At 47.3% G+C, this 21,848-nt stretch overlaps 1 protein-coding gene across 1 annotated transcript in view; it reads left to right on the top strand.

The window, feature by feature from the left end:
• The first annotated feature begins 1,835 nt into the window (after positions 1–1,835).
• Positions 1,836–21,848, top strand: part of LOC135397054 (sushi, von Willebrand factor type A, EGF and pentraxin domain-containing protein 1-like) — a 50,947-nt gene continuing 30,934 nt past the window's right edge. Inside the window, exons 1-10 of the mRNA XM_064628384.1 lie at positions 1,836–1,970; positions 2,080–2,127; positions 6,136–6,339; positions 7,990–8,202; positions 8,368–8,568; positions 8,704–8,898; positions 9,503–9,688; positions 12,828–13,007; positions 13,085–13,273; positions 13,355–13,593. Of these exons, the coding sequence (XP_064484454.1) occupies positions 1,871–1,970; positions 2,080–2,127; positions 6,136–6,339; positions 7,990–8,202; positions 8,368–8,568; positions 8,704–8,898; positions 9,503–9,688; positions 12,828–13,007; positions 13,085–13,273; positions 13,355–13,593 (1,755 nt within the window). The 5' untranslated portion in view covers positions 1,836–1,870. The remainder of the gene's footprint in view (positions 1,971–2,079; positions 2,128–6,135; positions 6,340–7,989; positions 8,203–8,367; positions 8,569–8,703; positions 8,899–9,502; positions 9,689–12,827; positions 13,008–13,084; positions 13,274–13,354; positions 13,594–21,848) is intronic.

The following is a 21,848-nucleotide window of genomic DNA, read 5'->3' as shown; positions in this document are numbered from 1 at the left end:
GACGGCTCGACACAGTGAGGTCACGCTCCCTGTTTGCGCCAGATAATATAATCCATCATACTCACTCTGCTGCCGTATTGACTGTTAAGACTGGCAACATGGCACTACGCTGCGGCAGGAAGTGCCCTCCCCTAGTGATGGCTCATGGTGCAGTATTTCTCGTGGCACACTATTGCTTCTCATTATCTCCAACAGCATATGTAGTTGGCAGACTAGATTCCTTTTCCTTCTTTTGTTGAACACGACTGTAGAGTGTTTTTCTACGTGTCATTCTTGGCTGGATTAAGCCCTTGGATACATGTACCCGTCGGGCTCTGACATCACAGTTCCGGTCACTGCTATCGATAGTCTGTACGCGTGTGACTTCTCTCACGCTTCCTCACTGACAGAAACGCTTACTGTGTGTGTCAGGTACATTTTTCCATACCATGATAGCTCTCTGCCCGTTGGCTTTTGTGTGAACTCTACCGCCTTTTAGATCAGGTTGTCGCAGTGAATATCGAAACTTCATGAGCTTCGATATTCTTGATGATAGTTTTCTGTGCATCTATTACTCCCTTTGCTGTAAAACTTGGAATACTGGATGACATCAGTGCAAGTAAGTGCATTTGACATTTTTTCCGTGACAGCTTGAAATGAATTGTTGCAGCTCATTTAGTATCTGTTTCTGTCTTTGTACTTCAGTGCTGTTTTACATTGCTTCAAAACCAGCTGAGAGTGTAAAAATCACAAATAAAAGTGCTATGCTGTTAAATAGGCATCTGTGACTGACTATAAGTGGGCTACAGAAATGGAACCAATAGTTTCTCCAAGTGGAACCACTTGCAAGTGGTTTTTCCTAAAGTGGATATTCCCAAAGTGGTTCTCCAAAATGGGAAAGGTTTCATAAACCACTTGCAAAAAAAATCCGTCTGGGTACCGCATGAAGAGCAGCTCTCTGGACATAATTGAGTTGATTTCTGTCGCTAGCTGCAACGAATAAAGTGTTCGACAAATCCCGCGTGATACATATATTCTGTACGCCAATTGTTAACTGCGATAGCTAACACGTTCGCTTGTTGTCGAGCAACCACTTGATAGCATTGAAGCAAACTATCTCCACGTCCACATATGAAAACCGTACGAACTGTACTGCTTTCCCTTGTGTGGCTCGACGGCTGGCGAGCCATAGGTTGCTGTAAATAAACGTGTCCTTGAAAGGGTTCCTGGGGGGTAGTCAGACAATGAACTCATTGTCTTGACGAACAACTAGGAACCAGGGGTAACAAGGAGAAAGGCTATCTGTTTTCGTTAGACAGCTTTACTTCATCAAAAGCAACATATGCATTTGATCGGTGCAATAAATCAAAATATCGAATGCGCCCAACGAGGCGACTTTTGTACGACAAAATCATGTAGAAGAGTCTGCACGCTACAGCAGTAACCGCACGTAACCACCACAGTACCGATGCAAAGAGAGTTAAACCATTTTATAGAACATTTAAAGGCTTTCAATTAAACCTCAGAAGCATTTGAAAAAGGTATTGCCAAACATCTCCCTATAAGATGGCCCCATGAAGTACAGCATTTCAATGCGTTTGTTTCAATATTCAAAGATGCAGCCAATGTTTATTTATCGCTTCTTATACATTCAGAGCATTTAATTTTAATACTGACAGGTAGTTCTCAGGGCACTGTCTGGTGGAATTATTACCCGCGACAGCATGTCAGTTGCACAGATGAAGTGTCTGTATAGTGACGACAGACCGTCTATCTGATTTGAAGTGGCCTTGTTGAACGTCGCGTGCATTTTCGGACCGCGACTTCTGTAATGTGATGCGATAACTGTATGATGTGCAATGCGGGGGAAATACATCGCGAGCGCTGGCGAATGTCGCGTAGTACCACTGTTCAGTGGCAACTGGACATTACAGGAGTGGAGGAACACTCTATACTACTGCGCTGTCTTTGTCCGTACGCGATGAACCTAGGTAAGAACTACTTTCTTAGCTTACAGCACTTGCCGCGGCTGCACATATTCTGACTGACATTCATCTGGCACTGGCATTATTCACCTGACATTCTGCTTCATCGTGACAGCTCCTCTGGTGTGGGCAGTGCTGTTGGCGCTACAGTGGGACTCAGCTTGTAAGTGACACACTTTTCCTTGCAAATTTTACGATAATAACGGAATAGTGGTCTGTAGTTGAAACGGCCCTGAGCCTGTCAATGCTTCCTCTATTCGCCAGTAAATATATGGTTAGAAATCGTAAGTCGCTGATTAGGGCAGGTGAACTTCCGTATTGCTTTCGTTACATGTCGTGTGGTGATTATCACGATTTATTGTGATAGTATGACGTGATATGATATGATAGTATGCTGTACAGCACAATACAGCGTCCTGATTCCTTTTTTTTTGGCTCCCGTGCTGGAAGTCCCCTCCCTTTTCAATCAATCTGGTGGCAAAACAAAGTACATTAACAAAAGCCGATATTTCGAACAGAGACTCAGGGTGACATCGTATTTAAAGGGTTAGGGATGACGTGTTCAAGGTTCGTGCGTATTGCGGGCCAACAGCCCAGAGGAGGAAAAGGTCCATTCAGGCTCTAGTCAAGAGGCACTTCTGAGTGGAATATCACTCGAACCATATGATACTGGTAGACATTATTCAAATTACGAGGAGGACCTACGGCAGGATGCTCCGACTTCGAACACGAAAAATGTACCTATATCTGGAAACAACATAAAAGCTGCACCCACAAAGCCTTACCTCCGCCGTTTGTCTTCGTCCGCACATTGAAAGTGGGGAATGTGGGAAGATGGAAGGCGATAGGTAGGAATATCTTGCGTGTTTGCTTTCGGAGCATTCAAATGTGTCCAAAATACATGGTCTTTCGCGAGTACATTCGCAAAATGATCAAGCAATGAAGTACAAACACGAATTTGAGTCATACGAGCGCGCGATACGCCTGAAGCTCGGAGGCGTCATGCGGGCGCCTCAGCAAATCACAGACGTCATGAGCCTTGGGGGGATGATCAGGTAAAGGGATGGATTATATATAAAGTGTATTCCCACGTGTCGGTTGATATGCACCATATGCACGCTTGTCCGTGTTGTTGGCACCTACACACACATAAATGGGATGACGATGTGATGGGTCATTCTCCGCCATTTATGGCGGTACACTGCCCCATTGCGCCTTTGGAAGGAATGAGAAAGTGATGATGATGATGGAAAGGTGTCCTATTAGAGTTCGTCCATTAATCCAGTGCTGGAGAGGAACTCAGCAACAGCTCGTAGGCCTTGCATCAGATGTGAGGGGTCCGACCATGGCCCCAGAATTTTGGCTAAGTCGAACTGGCGTTGATCGACGCGTTGGATAGCAGTTTGGAGTGTTGTTGGCAGCAACACAGCCAATGTGCGAGCGTGCTGTGGTGCCATCAACTTCGGGACTTCCAGGGTTGCCGTTTCAAAGAAGTGTCACGTGATACACACCATATGGTGTCACTTGTTTGGCGACGGGTTGGTAACATGAGCTGAGTCCGTAATCTGTTACTCGCGTTCGTTCCAGAGGAACTGGGCTGTGAAATCCATGGAGGAGTTGCGCACCAAAATCTTCCACGCGCATGTTTAACCAGAGATGTCCCGACAGGGGCACATATATTATAACTACAAAATAGATGGAACCTTGGACCTGCATGGAACGCTGAATCTAAGTAACGTGATGAGGTCCCCATATTGCGAACGGCACACGCGGGTTCACGGTGAATGTGCACCGCGAAGAACAGCACCGGAGTCTCAGTTTGCGTTAAATACCCGTGAAATTCACAAAGCGAATCAACTAGATCCCACTGACGATGACCTTGACGACACATCTGAAATGGGGCTCACGCCTACAGAAAATTTGGAATCGCTCTACAAAGAAGCTCTGGTTTTTAAGACCGAAGACTCCGTTTGGATTCATATAATAAAAATGATGTTACAGCAATAGAAAAGATACATGGAATGGTCGTTTTATTTGTCTCTTCCGACTGCAGAAGAACTGTTTTCGCTAGGAATTTGTTATAGAGACGCGCAGAACCTTTCCTTCTTCCTCCGCACAGCGGGGAATTGGAACAGGTTGCATGACGGGAGCTGTTGTCATTGAAGATTACGTTGTTTTTATACATGGATTAATAAGAATAGAATGTCTACACCTGCTAGGTCCCACTTGGGTCCGCAGTACGACTACATAAATAAATATATAAATAATGAGCCCAACCCAGCAGTACACGCAAATATCAAACAAAATAACATCGAATTTCCGTGTTATGTATAGAGGATGGAGCTATTGAGGGAGACGTGAGGGTTAAGACGTTTTCTGACCGAGATCTACCGAAGGAAGGAATCTTAGCACGCGATTTGTGCAGGATGAAATCTAAAAGTGCGATATTCAAAACAGTTTAGATCCATTGTCGTCCATAACAGTGGGGGAAGATGCTTCCGTGCTAAGTTACCATAGTAATAGTGGGAATATGCTAGTAAGTTGGTGACCCATCACATCATCATCATCCCATTTATGTGTGTGTGTGTGCTAATAAGCTGGACCACCAGGGGTTCGGCGACGATACTCTACGACACTCGGTGCCAGTGATTTATCTAGACCCCCTACACCCTAACATCCACCAAATGTTCAGTGACACCCCCTAACTTTTCACCAATGGGCTCCCTACAGGGGGTGCCCTTGCGATTTCAGCGTTAGACACATGTCGGTAACGATATAGCTATAATGGCGTAACTGTAATAATGACCCCCCCCCCCCCCCCCCAAATTTTTTCCAACACCCATCCGTGCTTGGGATTCTGCATAAACCACTACACTGTTCTGAGGCTAATATTTATTTTTAATTCGCAACTTGAGCAGGAAAGATTTTCAGTTTCCGCAAGATGGCATCAGATGAAAACCTGGATCAGAGCCGTGTATTAAAGGAGAGATTGGCCATTAATGGGGACCTGTCTATGCTTGAAGCTCCGCCAACTTTTTCAGCTTTCTGACTAATGACGTCTTGAAATACGGGACGCTATCGAAAATCAGATCCTTGTTATCTGTCCCCCCATCCTACATGCACGGGGCCATTTTGGGTGGCAAGTGAATTGGATATGAATGAAATGGATAGCTCTTGCAATTTGCAAAACAAGTAGATTTCTGTGCCAATTTGATGAACGCCACCTAGAGGATGCAAGGCACGCCAGGAACTGTCATCTACCGTTGTGGTTGTACTGCTTGCAGAACCAACTGCTGGTACACATCCTGCCGTCGCTACGATTTGTTAATTTAAACGACATGAATGGTTGGAACAAAAAGGCAATAATGTTTATTTCCATACAAATCCATAAAATTCAGTAATTAAATTTAAAATTGCACAGGAGAGTGATGTGTTCCGCATTTTATTTCGTTGCAATCGCCGTGTTCACTAGGCCTAACAACGACGACAAAACCGACGAAGCGTATTACTTTTGACTCGGTTAGACATCGATAGTGGAGCATAAGTTTAAACCGATTCTGGAGAAACTTATATGAAGCACGTCTGCAGCGTGAAATCACAGTCGTTAGAAAAAATTTTCTCACGAAATTCCGGCTTCACCGTGATTGTTTTCGTCGCCATTTTGGGTATCAGTTAGGTGTCATGGCGACCCCCGTGGAAACCAATGAGAGGCGCCCAACTGTGGCTGACAGGTCGACCTTCTTATGGAGGCTCTTCCCAATGGTCAGACCCCGTTTTAATACATGACAATTCTTTGATCTTTTGCCGCAAGGATATGGGGGCTCGCCGTCACCCGCTTTAAAACAGGGCCTTCCAATGGCCAAACTCTCCTAAATGACTCCTAGACCCTTATTGTCAAGTTGGGACGGCATGGGGACGTCGGGCCGTGTGTGTTACTGTGCTAACGGGGTATTAGACAGGACACCACCTCTGGGCATTCATAGCGTTAGTTTGAGTTCAGGTACGTCGTTGTCAAAATTGTCACACAAGACGAGGAAGCTTAACACAGTCTGCTCGTGCCACTGGCCAACGATTTATGTCCAATCCACATTTTCGATGCTACGCCAATTATTAGAGGGTAGAAGGAAGTCCAAGCGACAAAGTCATCCTGCCGCTTCCCAAATCATTTCAGTGTGCGCCACCATCCCAGCCTGCCCAGATGTTCCTGAAGTAGGGAATGCGACGTACGAAGACCTCGAAAGACATGATACGTCACCGTATATGCGTGTGCGGTACACCTGCAACGAAGGTTACTACTTAGAAGGCCCACATGAGACTGCCTGCGTAGACGCTGAGCAGGGACGAGAGTGGCATCCAGAGCCTCCGGCATGCCATGGTAAGAGTCACAATGTGTCCAGGAGGGACACACCCATCGTCCGAACTTTCCGTCCGGGAGTTAATATACCATGCGCGTGCGTTCGAGCATTGCACATTGACAAGCCTTCTTCGTCTAACTTGAATGCAGACTTGTGCGTAACGCGTTACTAGTAATTGCGTTACTTGTAATCAACTACTTTTTTGAGTAATTTTTCGAGTAATCAGTTACTTTACTGTGAAAGTAATTTTTCGAGTAATCAATTACTTTTTTGAGTAATCGATTACTCAGTAATTGATTACTTTTCCGGCAGAGATTATCTTTCAGATGTTCTGCCCCAAGTGAAGCCCCTCGTGCCGTCGGCCTTTGTTGTCGCAAGCGCAGGTCACTGTAATAACGTTCTGGAATTTCAGGTCTCTCCCTAATCTCTCCCTACACCAGTGTGGTGGTAGAGCTTGGGACAAAAGTTTACGGAACACGGGGTTGTCACGCACACATTGAGAGATGGACAGAATAGCCGAGCACCCGTTTCTTATTCGATAGATTCTTGATATGTAGCAGGGGGACGCTCTTCATGAAGAAATACGCCAGTGCCGTGTTCCGTAAACTTTTGTCCCAAGCTGCACCTGAAGCTTTGGAGGTTTAGTGAGTCATGGGGAAGTTCCAGGCAATGTTCTTCCACAACCGGGTCAACGTCTTCCGGGGCGATAAATACAGTAGACGTAGAGATCTACCTGTCCTACGCGTTTTTGTTTTTCGTGTTATTTTAGCTGTTCCACTTTTTTTTTTTCTGAGGCACACAAATACGGGCATAATTTGTGTGAACGCAGAGTAACGACCGGAGTAACGCGTTACTTTTTTACTCGTTACTCAATTACATTTGGAGTGAGGTAATTGGTAACGGTAATCAATTACTTTTTGCGTTGAAGCAACGGTAACGGTAATCAATTACTTTTTTCGAGTAACGGGAACAAGTCTGCTTGAATGTTGCCGGAGGCCTTGTCTGTTGAGCCCTATAGTCTGCAAAATTTTTCACGCGCAGTATAAATGCCAAATTAAAAAGACACGTGTGCATACGTATAGGTCTAGGATAGACTGTGGAACATATCGGCATAAATTACGGTTGTTATGGTGCTTTTGGCAGCAGAGAACAAGTTTAGAATAGCGGCTCCCGAGGGCACCATAAGCCATTCGAGCTACTCCTTCGAAATGGTCGACATTATCGAGTCAAAATTCGACAGCTAAACCTCGGCTGGCGACACAAGCGATTCGATACACCTTCCCGTTTTCGAGCATGATGTGCTCGTGGTGCACCACCGTTCCCGTTTCATACGTGAGGCCGACAACGGCAAGCCTCATCATCACCACCACCACCACCACCGTTCCCGTTTCAAGGATAAACGCAAACAATCTTGCGCGCTTTAAGACGGCAGAGCACTTCTATGAACGAAGTCTCCTGTCTGAATTCAAATATGGAACACGAGGATATTGAAGAACCTGTTGATGGCTTGAATTCTTGGGTGGCTAGGTACGCCACTACCACTGTGCGGAAAAAGATTTTTCTTTTCATTCCGTTTATTTATTTATCTACGTCTAATTCGTTAATTTTCCATTTCGCAGTCCCAAATTTTCTGCAGCTTATCCAAGCACTATAACCCCCGCTCTTTACAGGTTTCAAAAATTGTGAGGATATACCGGACATTCCAAATGGTTATGTGACCGGAGATGTGACCGGAGATGTGACCGGAGATGTGGCCTGCTGCAAGCCGGGTGACAAACTGGGTTTCGAGTGTGAAGATGAAGTGACGCACCAGCTCGTTGGCGAAAGCGAACTAACTTGCTTGAACAATGGTTCCTGGGATCATTCTGCGCCGCAATGCTTAAGTATGTGCCTCTGTGGTCCCACGAGTGAACTATTTTTATAACGGTCCTGCGGGAAGCATCCGTTACTTTGTCAGGTTGATCATACGTTCATTCGGAATCTATCGTTTCCATTCCAACGTTGTCGCTTTGTTCTTTCTCTTCATTAAACGATTGCATGCCGTCCAGGTCGTAACTGTGGGCCCATTGAAAGTGGGCCACCGCGCGGCGAAGTAGACTATATCAAGAATGGTTACTTTTACTACTCTGACTGCTGTGAGCATGGCGTTGAAGCACACTTCACCTGCGATGAAGAGTATGATCTTGTCGGACAAGACACAATAACTTGCTGGAACCGTGAATGGTCAGCTCCCAGGCCACGCTGCAAACGTACGCAAATTTCTTTCTTTCGTTCTGTCTGTGCCAGTCTCTTGATAAGAGCACTTCAGTGCTACTTCACTTTCCTGCTGTCACACTAATACATGTGCATTTATTTTCTTTCTTTCTTTTTTTACAACTTTTCAGCCAAGGAAGGGGAAGTGTGTGAAGACCTCTTCGTGCCAAACTCTGTCTTGAGAGGAGACAAATCGGGTGGAGACTACTTCGTTCCAAATGACACAGTGACAGTGGGTTGCAATCACGGTTATCGAAGGGAAGGGAACGATTTCCTGGAATGCTACGAAAATGGCACTTGGAGTGAGCCTGTACCTTCCTGTGTTGGTAAGTCAATAGGACTTGCTTGTCGCGTACAGATACAGCATCGCAGACGGACTCCGTTGACCCCAAAAATTGTGCTCGTAACCCTCGACAGGTAATTTACTGCTTATCAGCTCCATCACTCGTCTCACTGACAAACTGAAGCGTTGAAACTTGAAAGTGTCGATTCATGCCGCTGAAACCTTGTACTCGTAGAACATGCTATATTCTTCCGCTGTTCATTGTGCGTTCATCGTCTCGTCATCCGGTTATATTTCATGCAGTGCATCGTGCCTCTGGGATAGTGGGCCGCACCTCATGTGACGAATTTCCCCGTTCATCATAGTAAATTCATCTGTTGTTGTTCTGTTTCAACACACAACGCCACACGTCCATGTGAAAGATCATAATATCATGGACTGCTTAATTTGATTTCATTTGAAGCGTAACGTCAACTACGGTGTTCAAGCTCATTTGGCATGATATTGTTCACACAGCGCACGTGACAGTGACGTTACATTGATCCTCGTGCATTCAGCGAAACTTCTTACTCAAAAACATATGAAGGAAAGGCTGCTTACGGTATATATCATAATACAATAACCAGGTTTACAATTGTGCATGACAGAGTACAACTGCACTCGAGTGGACTTCGGCGCCCATATCATCGTGGAAGAGTTTGTGAACAGCAACGTCACAGAATTCCCCGCCGGCAGCCGAATCTACCTGAAGTGCGAAGAGGGTTACATGCTCGAGGGTGCATCCAGTTTGGTCTGCGCGGAACTAGGATGGTCTAAGAAGCCCAAGTGCCTGAGTATGTCGAAATATTTGAGCTAGTTTAACAGTTGAAGTGAACGGACAGGGACGGAACGGAACCGAGGCTTGTTGACTTGAAGTGAAGTTGCAGGTAGTGGGGAGTGGCAGCCCCAGGAGTGAGTCCGTGTATGAACCTGTGCGGGGAAATATCCCTTGACGGTCTGCTCTGCAGATGCAGATTCATTACAGAAGGTCTACTCTGCGCGATGCCATTTACTCACGCTAGCAGATTAGTGCCAGCCGCTTCCACCTCAACCCGCCGAATTCATGAACGAGCCTCGACTCGACGACGCTCCGCCTCGACTCCAACGAGTGGAGGAAAGCACCGCTCCTCCACTCAAAGAGATCATGCGTTTCATGAACCCGCTTCGGTGATTCCTCCGCCAAGGCGGTCCTCGAGAAACCGTCCTCGAATAAAGCTGTACTCTCGTTCCCAGCCGTTTTTCGGCACCCCCCGAAAATGTTAATTATCGTGCTTAAAACGCACTTATTGCGTGAAAAATAAATGTAATTCTTTACTTTATTTCGACCAACGTACGTTACAAGTACAAACACAAAGGACTCCCAGTGTTTGAAGAAGGGAGGAGGTGTTTCGAACAGGGAAACAGACTGATAGGTTTCCTAGTTTTCTGGTCTGACAATTACAACCACAACGGCAGCAGCTAGCTTAATGGCATGGTCACCTCGTATCAAATAATATGAAGGATCGTGTCACTGCTTGACATTCTTCTAGTATGCTACAATATGTGGCCTGGACTGTTTGTTAGCGGATTGCTACGTTTACCCAACGCCTTGAGGGAATAGGTGGGGAGTAACGCGTTACAAAGCAGTGCGTTACCGGTAACGCGTTACATTCGAGTAGTGAAATATGGTAACGCATTACATTTGGGATAAAAGTAATGAGTAACGTAACGTCATTACATTTTTACTAACTAACGCATAACGGCGTTATGCGTTATTGCGTATTCGGGAACATTACTTCGCTGTCTGAACTTGACCCACATCGGCACCCACGAATAACGCAAAAGAAGATTATTGACCTACCGTGGTTCAGATGTTACCTTTGTTTAACACTTCTGTTTTTCACTCCCTCTGGTATTCGGACGAATGGAGCCAAAGCGACAGAAAAATTGCCTCTACCCTCTGAACAAGTAACAAAATACAAAGGGATTGACTGTTTGGATTTGTACTGTGCGAGATAAAAGGTCACTGTCTCTATCAATCTTGACAAGGAGCACTCACTGGTCATTAGGCGTCCTCTCATCCAAAAGGGCGAAGCTCACAGATGAAATTTTGAACATCAACTACTTCTTCGTTGCAATAAATCGTACATTTAAGTTGTGTTCATGCGTGACCCTTGTTTGTGCCCAACATTACTTGTATTGATTTGCGAGATGCACTTATGTGACTCAACTGAAAATTGTACATATTATAAGGACAACTGGTGAAGTAAAGCAAAAGTAACAGAACTACTTCTCAGAAGTAACGGCGTCAGTAATGCGTTACCTACTACCGCAACAGTAACGAGTAACGTAACGCGTTACTTTTTTGAAAAACTAGCGAGTAAAGGTAGTGCACTACAAAATAAAAGCAACTTCCCCACCTATGCTTGAGGGTAGCTATAAACAATCAAACAAACAAAAATTACAACAACGTCCCACGCAAAGAATCGGGGAGACCATTCTTGGGGAGTCACCGCGAGCATGTGATACGAATTTTTATGGCCCTAATTCGCGCTCTGCCTAAACGGTGGAGCCTGTTATCCCACCCAACAAGCGGAATTAGCACTATTGGAACAACAACTACAAAAAAAAAAAAAACATGACTATGACCTGGGATGACCTTATGGGGACATCTCCCAAATGCCCTCAAATAAGGGGGGATGCCACAGAACTCTGGTGACCGTTTGAGACGAAAGATGCACGCTTTGCCGCTTTGTCTTTGACTGCAAAAAAAGGAAAAAGAAAAGGAAAACATGAATGAAATATTTGTTGAGCCGTTTCGGTGATAGCTGGAGCAGGGGTTGGGCCAGTTTTATAGAGTGTAAAGATTATGGACAAACAGAAGCATTCAGGAGGCAGATCAGATGTTTATTTTTTTAGATGTCCAGTCAATGCACCGTTTCTTTTTTTTTTTTTTTGCACCACTTTTTGCGTGACAACATCCTTCAAACATACCTTCTTTGTGCTAAATGGCGCGACAGAAGGAAAATTTATTACACCTTGTCTTGAAAAGTGTGCTTCCGAGAAGGTGTGGGATTTTTTCTAGAACGCGGCACACCGACCACATTCACACACACACGCATTCACATTCACAATGTCTCTTGTGTCAGTTCGAGAAGTCCTAACGCCATAAAATCACATGTCGACGAGCAGCTGTAACACAGGAGGTAGCGGCAGCTCAGGATTGCACACACTTTCCTCCAGCGGCGATGTATCAAAAAGACTTCGTACGGTTGTCTTCATGAAGCAGTACCGTACACCATATGAGGAACTCGTGATCATCAAAATGTTCAAAAGGAGTTTGATGACCCTTTATTGAACGTTGTCGCTCAGTGGTGTTGTTGTCAGCGCCCAGTTAAAGGCCATCGTGGCACAAAACGCCCGATGAACGCAGCGAACAATATGTCTTCCCTCATGACACCAACCAAACTCGAGTTGAGGAGAGTTCTCGAAGTAGCACCAATGCTACCTCGAGATTTTCGAGGAATGGGCGAGGAAATTCCTCCATTCGAGGATCGTTTCGAGTCAAAGTCGATTTATGAAGCGTACAACCGGCCTCGAGGAGCAGCTCGAGTCGAGCTTCGAGTCGAGGCTCGTTTATGAATTCGGCCGAGCCTCCCTTGTCAGTCTCCAGTCTGCGATATATGCTTCGGTACAGATTATTGCCTCATCATACAAAGACTTTGCGCAAGAGAGCTTAGTTGGTGCTGACACTGCTGTCGGTATAGGTTTGTAGATTTTTACGTCATTCGAAGGCACACTAATGACATTCTCTAGCCCATGTCCTTCCTGATATTGTGAAAGTCAGGGACCAAATGACATTTTCCTCAAGAATACGGATAAAGCACACAACGGATACCACACTCATCTTATCGAGTTTCCGTCTCAACGGGAATATCTCTTCTATTTGCACAGGAATACACTGTGGCCGCCCATCGGTACCAGAGTACGGACGGATGAAGATAGACACCTCGTTCATCGATGACGTTGCTTCGTTCGGCTGCCGACAAGGGTATAAGTTGATAGGTGATGAGAACCGCTTCTGCCTCGCCAACGGCTTATGGAGTGGATCTGTGGCACGTTGTGTCTCGCAAGGTACCGTATATGGAAACAGACAGTCCTAACTCATTCACCCACCGTCTTATCCCACACGTCTCCACTTCGAAAAACAGTGGGGCTAGCGCCAAAACGCGGCTGCGAGAGTCCGGGTATTCCAGACAACGGCTTGAAGATGGGTAGCTTTTACGGACCTGGAGCCAAAGTATATTTCTCCTGCAATCCGGGTTATAGACTTCGCGGGAACGATACCATCCTTTGCGACTACAGAGGGTTTTGGTCGCACCCCCTGCCCACTTGCATAGGTAAAGTTATGAATAGCTCCAGAGACATGTTCCTGCGTACGGTATGTGTGAGTAATATATTCATTCTCTTTGGTATTTCAGGGAAGTTCTACTATGACATGCCATTGCAGGCGAAGGAAAGGCTGATGAAGCAACTGACAGACATCGGAAATATGTCTGATACACCGAATGATCGAGTTGCAAATAACAGGGCCAGGGCACTGAACCTGAATGTATCAGGCGTTCGGCATGTGGTCTATTTTGTTATCGACGCGTCCTCCAGTGTTGGCGAAAGGGACTTCCTGAAAGGCGTCGCCTTGGCAAGAGCCATAATTATGAAGGTAAGGAGGGTCTTTCCGAAAGACAGCGACGCATGTAAACAACTACGAGATCGTGAATGAACGATAAGAAAAGAAAGATTCGGGTTATAGCGAGAGGTATGCGCTGGTGCGGTTATACCCGCGGATATCCGCGTTACGTCGTGGTTTGTGGACATAAATGTAGCATTAGGAAATCCGCGCGGGTAAAACCACGCAGAGTACGGTTCGCGCGGTTATCCGCATTTTATCCGCAAATATGCATTAGTGTCTCTGTCGACGTCCCCCAGGTGGAGCCACAATTGATGCACATAATCCAAAATTGTGTGAAATTCTATCACCCCTTGCATTGTCGTGCCTTTAACTTCATTTTATTGGACAACTGTGGGCGGTTTGTACGCTGACAATAGAAAACGCCTTTGTATAATAATATTTTCTTCGTATGAGCTTTTTCCTGGAAACACAATGACTGTATTGTACGGATACACTCAACATACGCGCGGTTGCGGACGCACCTATGCAAACCAGCGCGGCGGCGGATCTTAAATATGCAGGTACGGTGCGGGTGCGGATACGGTCAGTGTTAGTCCCCCCCCCCCCCCGTTCTCCCCTCTAGTTATAGCCCCTGCAGACTCATGGTGGTCGTGATGGTGCTGGTGAAGAGGCACTTGTCGACCTTACAGAAGTGGACAACGTCACGACTGGCGTGTGTTTGGCCGACTTCTAAGGGAACTGTGCTGATATACGTCTGAAAGCGTCTGAGGAAAACTCAGGAATAACCCCAGCTGGCGCCGGGATTCGGCCCGGATACCTCCCAGTCTCGATTCTGGCATGGCCAGCACGCAAACCACTGAGCCACGCGAGCTGGTGGCTGCGGACTGATATTCGCTGCTTCTATGTAAGGTCGCATATTTCTCAAACTGCTAATAGGGCTCGTACCTATGCTAAACTGAATGCCTCATATATGGTCCAAAAGGGCATTTATTCTGCATAACCCGTGTAGAGCACCCGTACGTGTGTACAAAAATGGACTACTCGCACGTATTACTGACTATGAGCGCTCACCGAGGACGGGATGGGACGGGACAGAAAACCGAAGAACACAACCACTAGCAGTTCTGGTTTATCTAGCCACAGTCTTATCCCATACGTCAGCACTGCGGAAAACAGTGGTGCTTGTTGTGAATCGATAGAACGTCACTCGAAGTGGGACTTACGGAACTGCGCTGCTCGTGGGTGGACTCTCGAGCACCGATGTATTTCGTATATGCAGCAGCAAGGATGATAAAGTCCAAGCACACTCCTTTAATTTAACATGTCGTCTATCCAACTATATGCCTAAATTCCCGAATGTCACTCAAAAAACCCATGTTCCTTCGTCACCAAAAACGTCAACGTCTCTCTCGTTCTCTTCCTCTTTCTCGCGGTTCCTTAGAAAACTACGGAAAGAAATATTTCCGCAACATCCTCCCCCCGAGATGAGTGAATTAAACAACTCATCTCTCCGCACATTCTAAAGGGAACAGTAACTGCACTGGTCGGCGGGTTACGTGTCCGGAGGGTAGCCTTATAGTACAGGAGCGAACTCGCCCGTCCCTGCCTTTATGCAACTCGGCTACTCTGACCAACTTCCACAGATGACGAGGGACCTTGTCTTCATGCAAGAGTGCGATGTCCCCGTTGTGTATGCAGTCCTGCTGGTGTCTCCCTTCAGGCGAGAAAGTATGCGCGGACCTCAATTCCAATAAGTATTCCCTTTTCCATCGTTGCCAAAATTGGTCGGCCATTTTCTGGAGATGTCTCCATCGGTCTCGCAGTATGACGCAATTCGACAGAGGTCTTTGTATAGGAGGCAACGCGGGTAGAGCTGTAAGCGTGCGTCCAATGAGAAGATGCGCGGGAGTCAACGCAGTCGGTTCGTCTGGGGTCGAAGGTAGGAAAGTGAGGGGGCGAGAATTACAAACGGCCTCGGTCTCGTGTAGAAGGGTAGTTAGTTCTTCGAAGGTGAGCCGCTGACGTCCGATAACTCTTCGAAGACTCTGTTTAACCGTTCTGACCATTCTTTCCCACCAACCTCCCCACCAAGCCGCACGCTCTGTAATGTATTTCCAATGCACGCGATTGGTGGAGGCGAAGTCTTGGGTTGTCTGACATCTGATGACATCCCATAACTTGCGCATGTCACGGTCTGCTCTCTTAAACGTGAGGGCGTTATCGGTATAGACCGTCGATGGCAGTCCTCAACGTGAGATGAACCGTCGGAATGCCATGACGAAGGAGGTGGACGTGAGATCAGAAACCAACTCTAGGTGAATGGCTCTCGTCGTGGCGCAGGTAAAGAGTGCTATGTATGACTTTACGGACGTATCACCAATCTTTACGTAAACTGGGCCTGCGAAGTCTATACCAGTTACAGAAAATGGGTGACTGCGAAGTACGCGGTCTGCTGGAAGAGGTGCAGTCGGTGCCGTTGCACTCTTTACATGGAAACGTGCGCATGATTTGCAGGTTAGCATAATGTGTTTCACCAGTTGTCTAGCTCGCGTAATCCACCACCTTTGTCGGAGTTCTGTTAGAGTTGCTTGTACTCCTCCATGCAGAATTCGGCGGTGAGCTGATTCGGCGATGAGTCTAGTTAGGGTGTGTTCTTTGGGCAGAAGAACAGGGTGCTTAATGTCTTCAGGGTCGTCGGTGTACTGGAGCCTTCCAGTAAGTCGTAAAAGGCCCGTTTCATCCAGAAACGGTTTGAGCTGATACAATTTTGATGTCTTTGGGAGATCCAAACCTTGAGTGAGTGTGTGGACTTCTTCCAGGTAGGACTCGTGTTGGGCCTGTTTAACCCATACCAGCTCGGCCTTCTCCATCTCCTCTGTTATAAGCGGACCCTCGACTTGATTCGTTCGTTGACAGTTTGCAACAAAACGCAGGATCCAGGCGGTGACTCGTAAAGTTCGTGTGTAGTTGCTATACTTGTTCAGCTCGAACAATGGGGGTTTCGTCGTGGCCGTGTGGACTACAACGACAGCTTTTGCCGCCTTCTCTTCTTCGAGTACTTGTAGGTCCGTTGTTGCCGTCCGGGTACCTGCTGGCGGCCATAATGACTGTGCTTCAGCTAGCCAACTTGGTCCTAGAAACCACAGCCGGGACTCAGCCATGGCAGAAACGGTAAGACCTCTTGTCAAGGCGTCAGCTGGGTTGGATACGCCCGGACAGTGTCGCCAATGTGATGGATCGCTTTTTTCTTGTATTTCCATCACTCGGTTCTTGACGAAGGGTTTCCATTTGCTGGCATTTCCCTTTATCCAACAAAGTACAATGCTGGAGTCTGTCCAGTATGTGGCCACATCCGTTATCGTTGGTAAGGAGTCGCACACTAGTTTGGCGATACGCACTCCTATCACAGCTCCCATCAGTTCCAGCCGTGGAAGCGTAAGTTTCTTGAGGGGCGCTACACGACTTTTCGCAAACACTAGTCCCACTTTAATGTTTCCTTTTGCGTCAACCACTCTCAAGAAAGCGCAGGCTCCATAGGCTTGCGGACTTGCATCGGAAAAAATGTGAAGTTCTGTGGAATAGTCGCTTTCTTCACCAGGTAGCAAACACCGCTCCAGGGAAATACTGTGAAGCTTCGGTAGATCAGCACACCAGGAGTCCCATTCTTTAGATATGTCCGCTGGCAACGGAGCGTCCCAGTCGAGGCCTCTTTCCCATAGCCGTTGAAATAAAATCTTTACTCTTATCGTGTATGGAGAAAGAAAGCCAGGCGGGTCAAAGATTTTTGCAGATGTTTGCAAGACACTGCGCTTAGTCGACTTGGCCGCTATGATGGTATCTAGGAGGTGTTCTCCGGAGAACTTGAGGTGGTCAGTCGACTTATTCCATACGATGCCAAGAACTCTGCTGTCCTCCGTTTCACACAACCGCCTCTCAGCGTTATGGTCTTCTCTGCTAAACTGCTCAAAGGTCGTCTGAAGTTCAGAGGAGTTTGACGCGAATTTAGTCAGTTTCATACCTGCCTTTTGCAGTATGCGTCGTGCACTGCTGACTATCCGCTGTGCATCTTCCAACTTGTTGGCACCCGTAAGTAAATCGTCCACATAGAAGGAGTTTATCAGCGTATGGGCGATATCTTCTTCGGATCCTGTAGTGCACCTCAGGTGATGTTGAAGGGTGGCGCTGAGTAGGAAAGGGCTCGCGGTTGTACCAAACGGCACCCTAGTCATCCTCCAGACTTCAAGCGGTGGAAGCGTGGATCCTCGTAGGGGTGCGGTGGTAAACCACAGAAAGCGTAAGGCATCTCTGTCGGCTGGATTGATGCCAACTTGCAGAAAGGCTTTCTGTATGTCTGCAGTAACAGCGATCGTGTGCATACGGAAACGCAGCAAAATCGGAACCAGGTCAGAGTTCAATTTGGGGCCTTTTTCGAGGTGGTCGTTCAAAGACGTAGCACCTGGACCATGCGAGGAGGCGTCGAAGACTACCCGTACTCTGGTCGAGGTGGATCCATTGCGGATTACGGCTCGGTGAGGCATGTAGTACGTGTAGCGAGATTCTGGTGAATCGCCAACCACTCTCTCTGCGTGCCCGTTCTCTATATAACTTCGTATGGCCTCATCATACTCAATCACCTGGTCATTACATTGCAGCCGTCTTACCAGACCTCGCAATCGGGATTTTGCCAACTCTAAGTTGTCTGCCATTTGAATGGTACCAGCTTTCCAAGGAAGTGTTACCTCGTATCGGCCATCTTTCATAGTTAACTGTCGCTGAAATTCTTCCAGGATCGACGCGTTGTGTTCTACGTTTGAAGTATCTGCATCTGTTATGCCGATGCTGTCCAATTCCCAGAATCGTTTAAGTACGTCTGACTCTTGATGTTGTGTCCCTCCAACGCGGAGTACGCATACGGCTGTCGTGGTCTCCTTAGAGAGGCGACAGTCCAGAGTCGCTGGGCCTTGGAATGTCCATCCAAAGACCGTGGAAATAGCCACAAACTTCTCATTTCTGTCACATCGCTTCAGTTCACCGGTTAGGAGCTTCCACATCTGATCGCAGCCAATCAGGAGACTTATCCCGACCTCTGATGGGACGTTCCAGTGCACCAGCTCGTCGGCGATGAACACGTTGTCGCAACGAATTGACTGTACAAATTCGTTGTCTTCAGGCGTAGCCGTAAGGTCTTTGCAAATAAAGGGTACCGTCAGAGCTTCAATGCTGTACTCTTGTGGGCCGTACTGACTGCGTAACCCGAGCTTCACAATCTTCACTGTAGTTGGCGTTGTGTGTGTGTTGTTTGCAAAGGTGTTTATCTGCAGAGTGGTTTCCCCCACAGTCGTCAACTTAAGTTTCGTGGCCACGTCCTCTCGAATGAAGGTGCGCTGGCTCCCTCCGTCGATGATGCCTCGAATATAAGCTGCGTTTTGGTCGGAGGTTGCCCAGGCACGGAATGTCTGCAGCAATACGCTGGTGTCCTCTTGAGCCGGCACACTGTGGCTGTGGGTTGCCATCATGTTGGTCGTACCCATCGAACTGGGTTCTGTTGAGGCGCTCTGAGATGACTGTGACGGGTCGCACAACGACGACGCGTGTCGCCTCCCACAGTGGCTGCAACTTATCCTCGATCGACAGTCCTTGGATCTATGACCTCTCTTGGTACAGCGGTAGCAGCGCATATCCTTTGCCAGCTTGCTTCGTTTCTCTGCTAGGGGCATGGAGCACTGGCAGTGTGGCGCATCGTGGTCAACTGCGTTGCAGAAGAAGCACTTGGGTACTGCCTGTGCGCTGCTCTGTAGTACTGCTCCCGTAGAGGTAAGGTTGCTACCTTTAGCTCTGGGCGTTCTGTGAAAAGTTGTAGTCGTACGTTGTGGCGTTGGGAAAAGCTGAGGTGTGCTTGCACGATCCTTTACACCAGAGCGTTCACGACTCTCTATTTCGATGCGAAGAAAGTTCAAGACTTTGGTCAACTCGCTGCTTGTTGTCGTATCCACCCTACTCGAGGGATGTTCGTCGACCTGTGCGCTCTGAGTATTCGCTGTAGGCTCCTCTAAAACAGTTCCATATCGAGCCAGCCGGTGATATTCGACGACCAACTCCGACGGCAACGCTGATAACAGTATGTCCACCATCATCGAGGCATAGCTCGCACTGGAAACACCGAGGGAGCGTAGTCCACGTATGTTATTCTGAACGTTGTCGTACATCGTTCGTAGTCCGCGCACATCGTTCGCCGATTTGACGGCAGCCAAGTTCCGTAGCTTTGCTAAATGTTCTCTCTCGATGCGACCCTTGTTACCAAAGCGTTGCTTTAGGATTTCGAGGGCGTCATCGTAGCAGGACTCTGACGCCTGCAGACCCATGATAGCGGAAGCAGCCGACCCACGCACTAACGATCTCAGGTACTGAAACTTCTCAGTCTTGGAGAGGTTCGGGTTATCATGCACGGTGGTCTTGTACTGCTCCCAAAAGGGTTGCCACTGAGTTAACTCACCCGCGAATGACTGTAGTTGAAGCTTTGGTAATTTCACACCAGTGCGTGGTCTCTCAGCGTCTGACGTCGGTCTCGGAAACGACGGGGCCACTTGCGTTGCGGCCTGCTCCGAAATCTGAATTTCGGCCATCCTCGTTTGCAGTTCGGCTATGGCGTTGTGGGCTTGGTCTTCGTAGCTGAACATCGTTGCGTATTCTTCCTCCAGGTCGTCGTTTGGTATCAACGGCTCTATTTCCTTGTTAATTTGCCGTAGTTCGTTGTCGTTAGCCACGAGTCTATTTAGTAGCCCGGTGAGTGTAGCCTTGGAGACGTTCACGTCGCTTCGTAGCTTTGCCACCTCGTTTACCACCTTTGTGATCTGCGTTCGGCGGGCGGCACGTTTGTGCTTGAGACGGTCCATCTTGACTGCAGTGCAGTCCGTTATTCCCGGGTTTCGGCACCAATAATGTTGTGAATCGATAGAACGTCACTCGAAGTGGGACTTACGGAACTGCGCTGCTCGTGGGTGGACTCTCGAGCACCGATGTATTTCGTATATGCAGCAGCAAGGATGATAAAGTCCAAGCACACTCCTTTAATTTAACATGTCGTCTATCCAACTATATGCCTAAATTCCCGAATGTCACTCAAAAAACCCATGTTCCTTCGTCACCAAAAACGTCAACGTCTCTCTCGTTCTCTTCCTCTTTCTCGCGGTTCCTTAGAAAACTACGGAAAGAAATATTTCCGCAACAGTGCTAGCGGCTCAACGCCGCCAAGAGAGTCCGTGTACAGGTTGGGATAAAAGTTTGCAGAACACGCGAGCGGCTTGCGGAAGCGGGTGAGTTCACTGTTTAGGAGGGGCGCAAGGGTGCGCTGTCAGCGACACACAACTTTCACTTACGAGGCATACCCAAGCGACAACGGAACAACCACCGCGTGTCGCTAACAGCGCACCCATCCATTCCAGTGTTCCACCCCTCCGAAACAGTTAACTCTCCCGCTCCGCCAGCCGCTGTAGGGTGTAGCACCGAAGAAAAATTACGCCGCTCGCGTGCCCCGTAAACTTCTGTCCCAGTCTATACTCCAGACAACGGCATAAAGATGGGAAGTATTACGGACCTGCAGTCAAAATCGTTTTCTCCCAAGATCCGGGCTAAGGGCTGCGCGGGCTGCGTTATACAATCTTTTGCAACCACAGAGGATTTTCGTCGCACCCCCTGCCAACTTGCATAGGTAAAAGTCATGAATGGACCGCACATATTACTCTACCGTCCCGGACACCTTTTCTGTTCTGGTACAGTCGAGCCCGTTTATAACAATATTGACGGGAACGCGATATCCGATCGTTATATCAGAGTAGATCTCGTTAGAAACGAGCCTTCACGAAATCGCAGGACGGGGTCGCATCATTGAAGTAGCATGTAGCACGGCAGAAGTACAATGCTGCTGAAGATGTGCGCGTTTGGTGCGAGCGCAAAAGCGTTTTCGATTAGGATATTTAATATAACTAAGTAAACTTGTGTAGTACAAGTTCAATACAGTTCCAATATAATTTAGCACAAACTATATATATATATAGATACTCATTGGTCGATGCGACATCACCAAAGGACACATGTTTCGCCGTGTTTACGGCTCGTCGGCCTGGGTCGGGCCTGGGGTTATATATATATATATATATATATATATATATATATATATATATAAATACACAAAATGCTTACACAACAGAAGTCACACTCTAAGACAAGCTAAAACAAGCATAATATGCTTACACAACAGAAGTCACACTCTAAGACAAGCTAAAGCA

Source organism: Ornithodoros turicata, chromosome 6, assembly GCF_037126465.1.
Source record: "Ornithodoros turicata isolate Travis chromosome 6, ASM3712646v1, whole genome shotgun sequence".
NCBI classification, from domain to species: domain Eukaryota; kingdom Metazoa; phylum Arthropoda; class Arachnida; order Ixodida; family Argasidae; genus Ornithodoros; species Ornithodoros turicata.
This window is presented reverse-complemented; position numbering and strand designations above follow the sequence as displayed.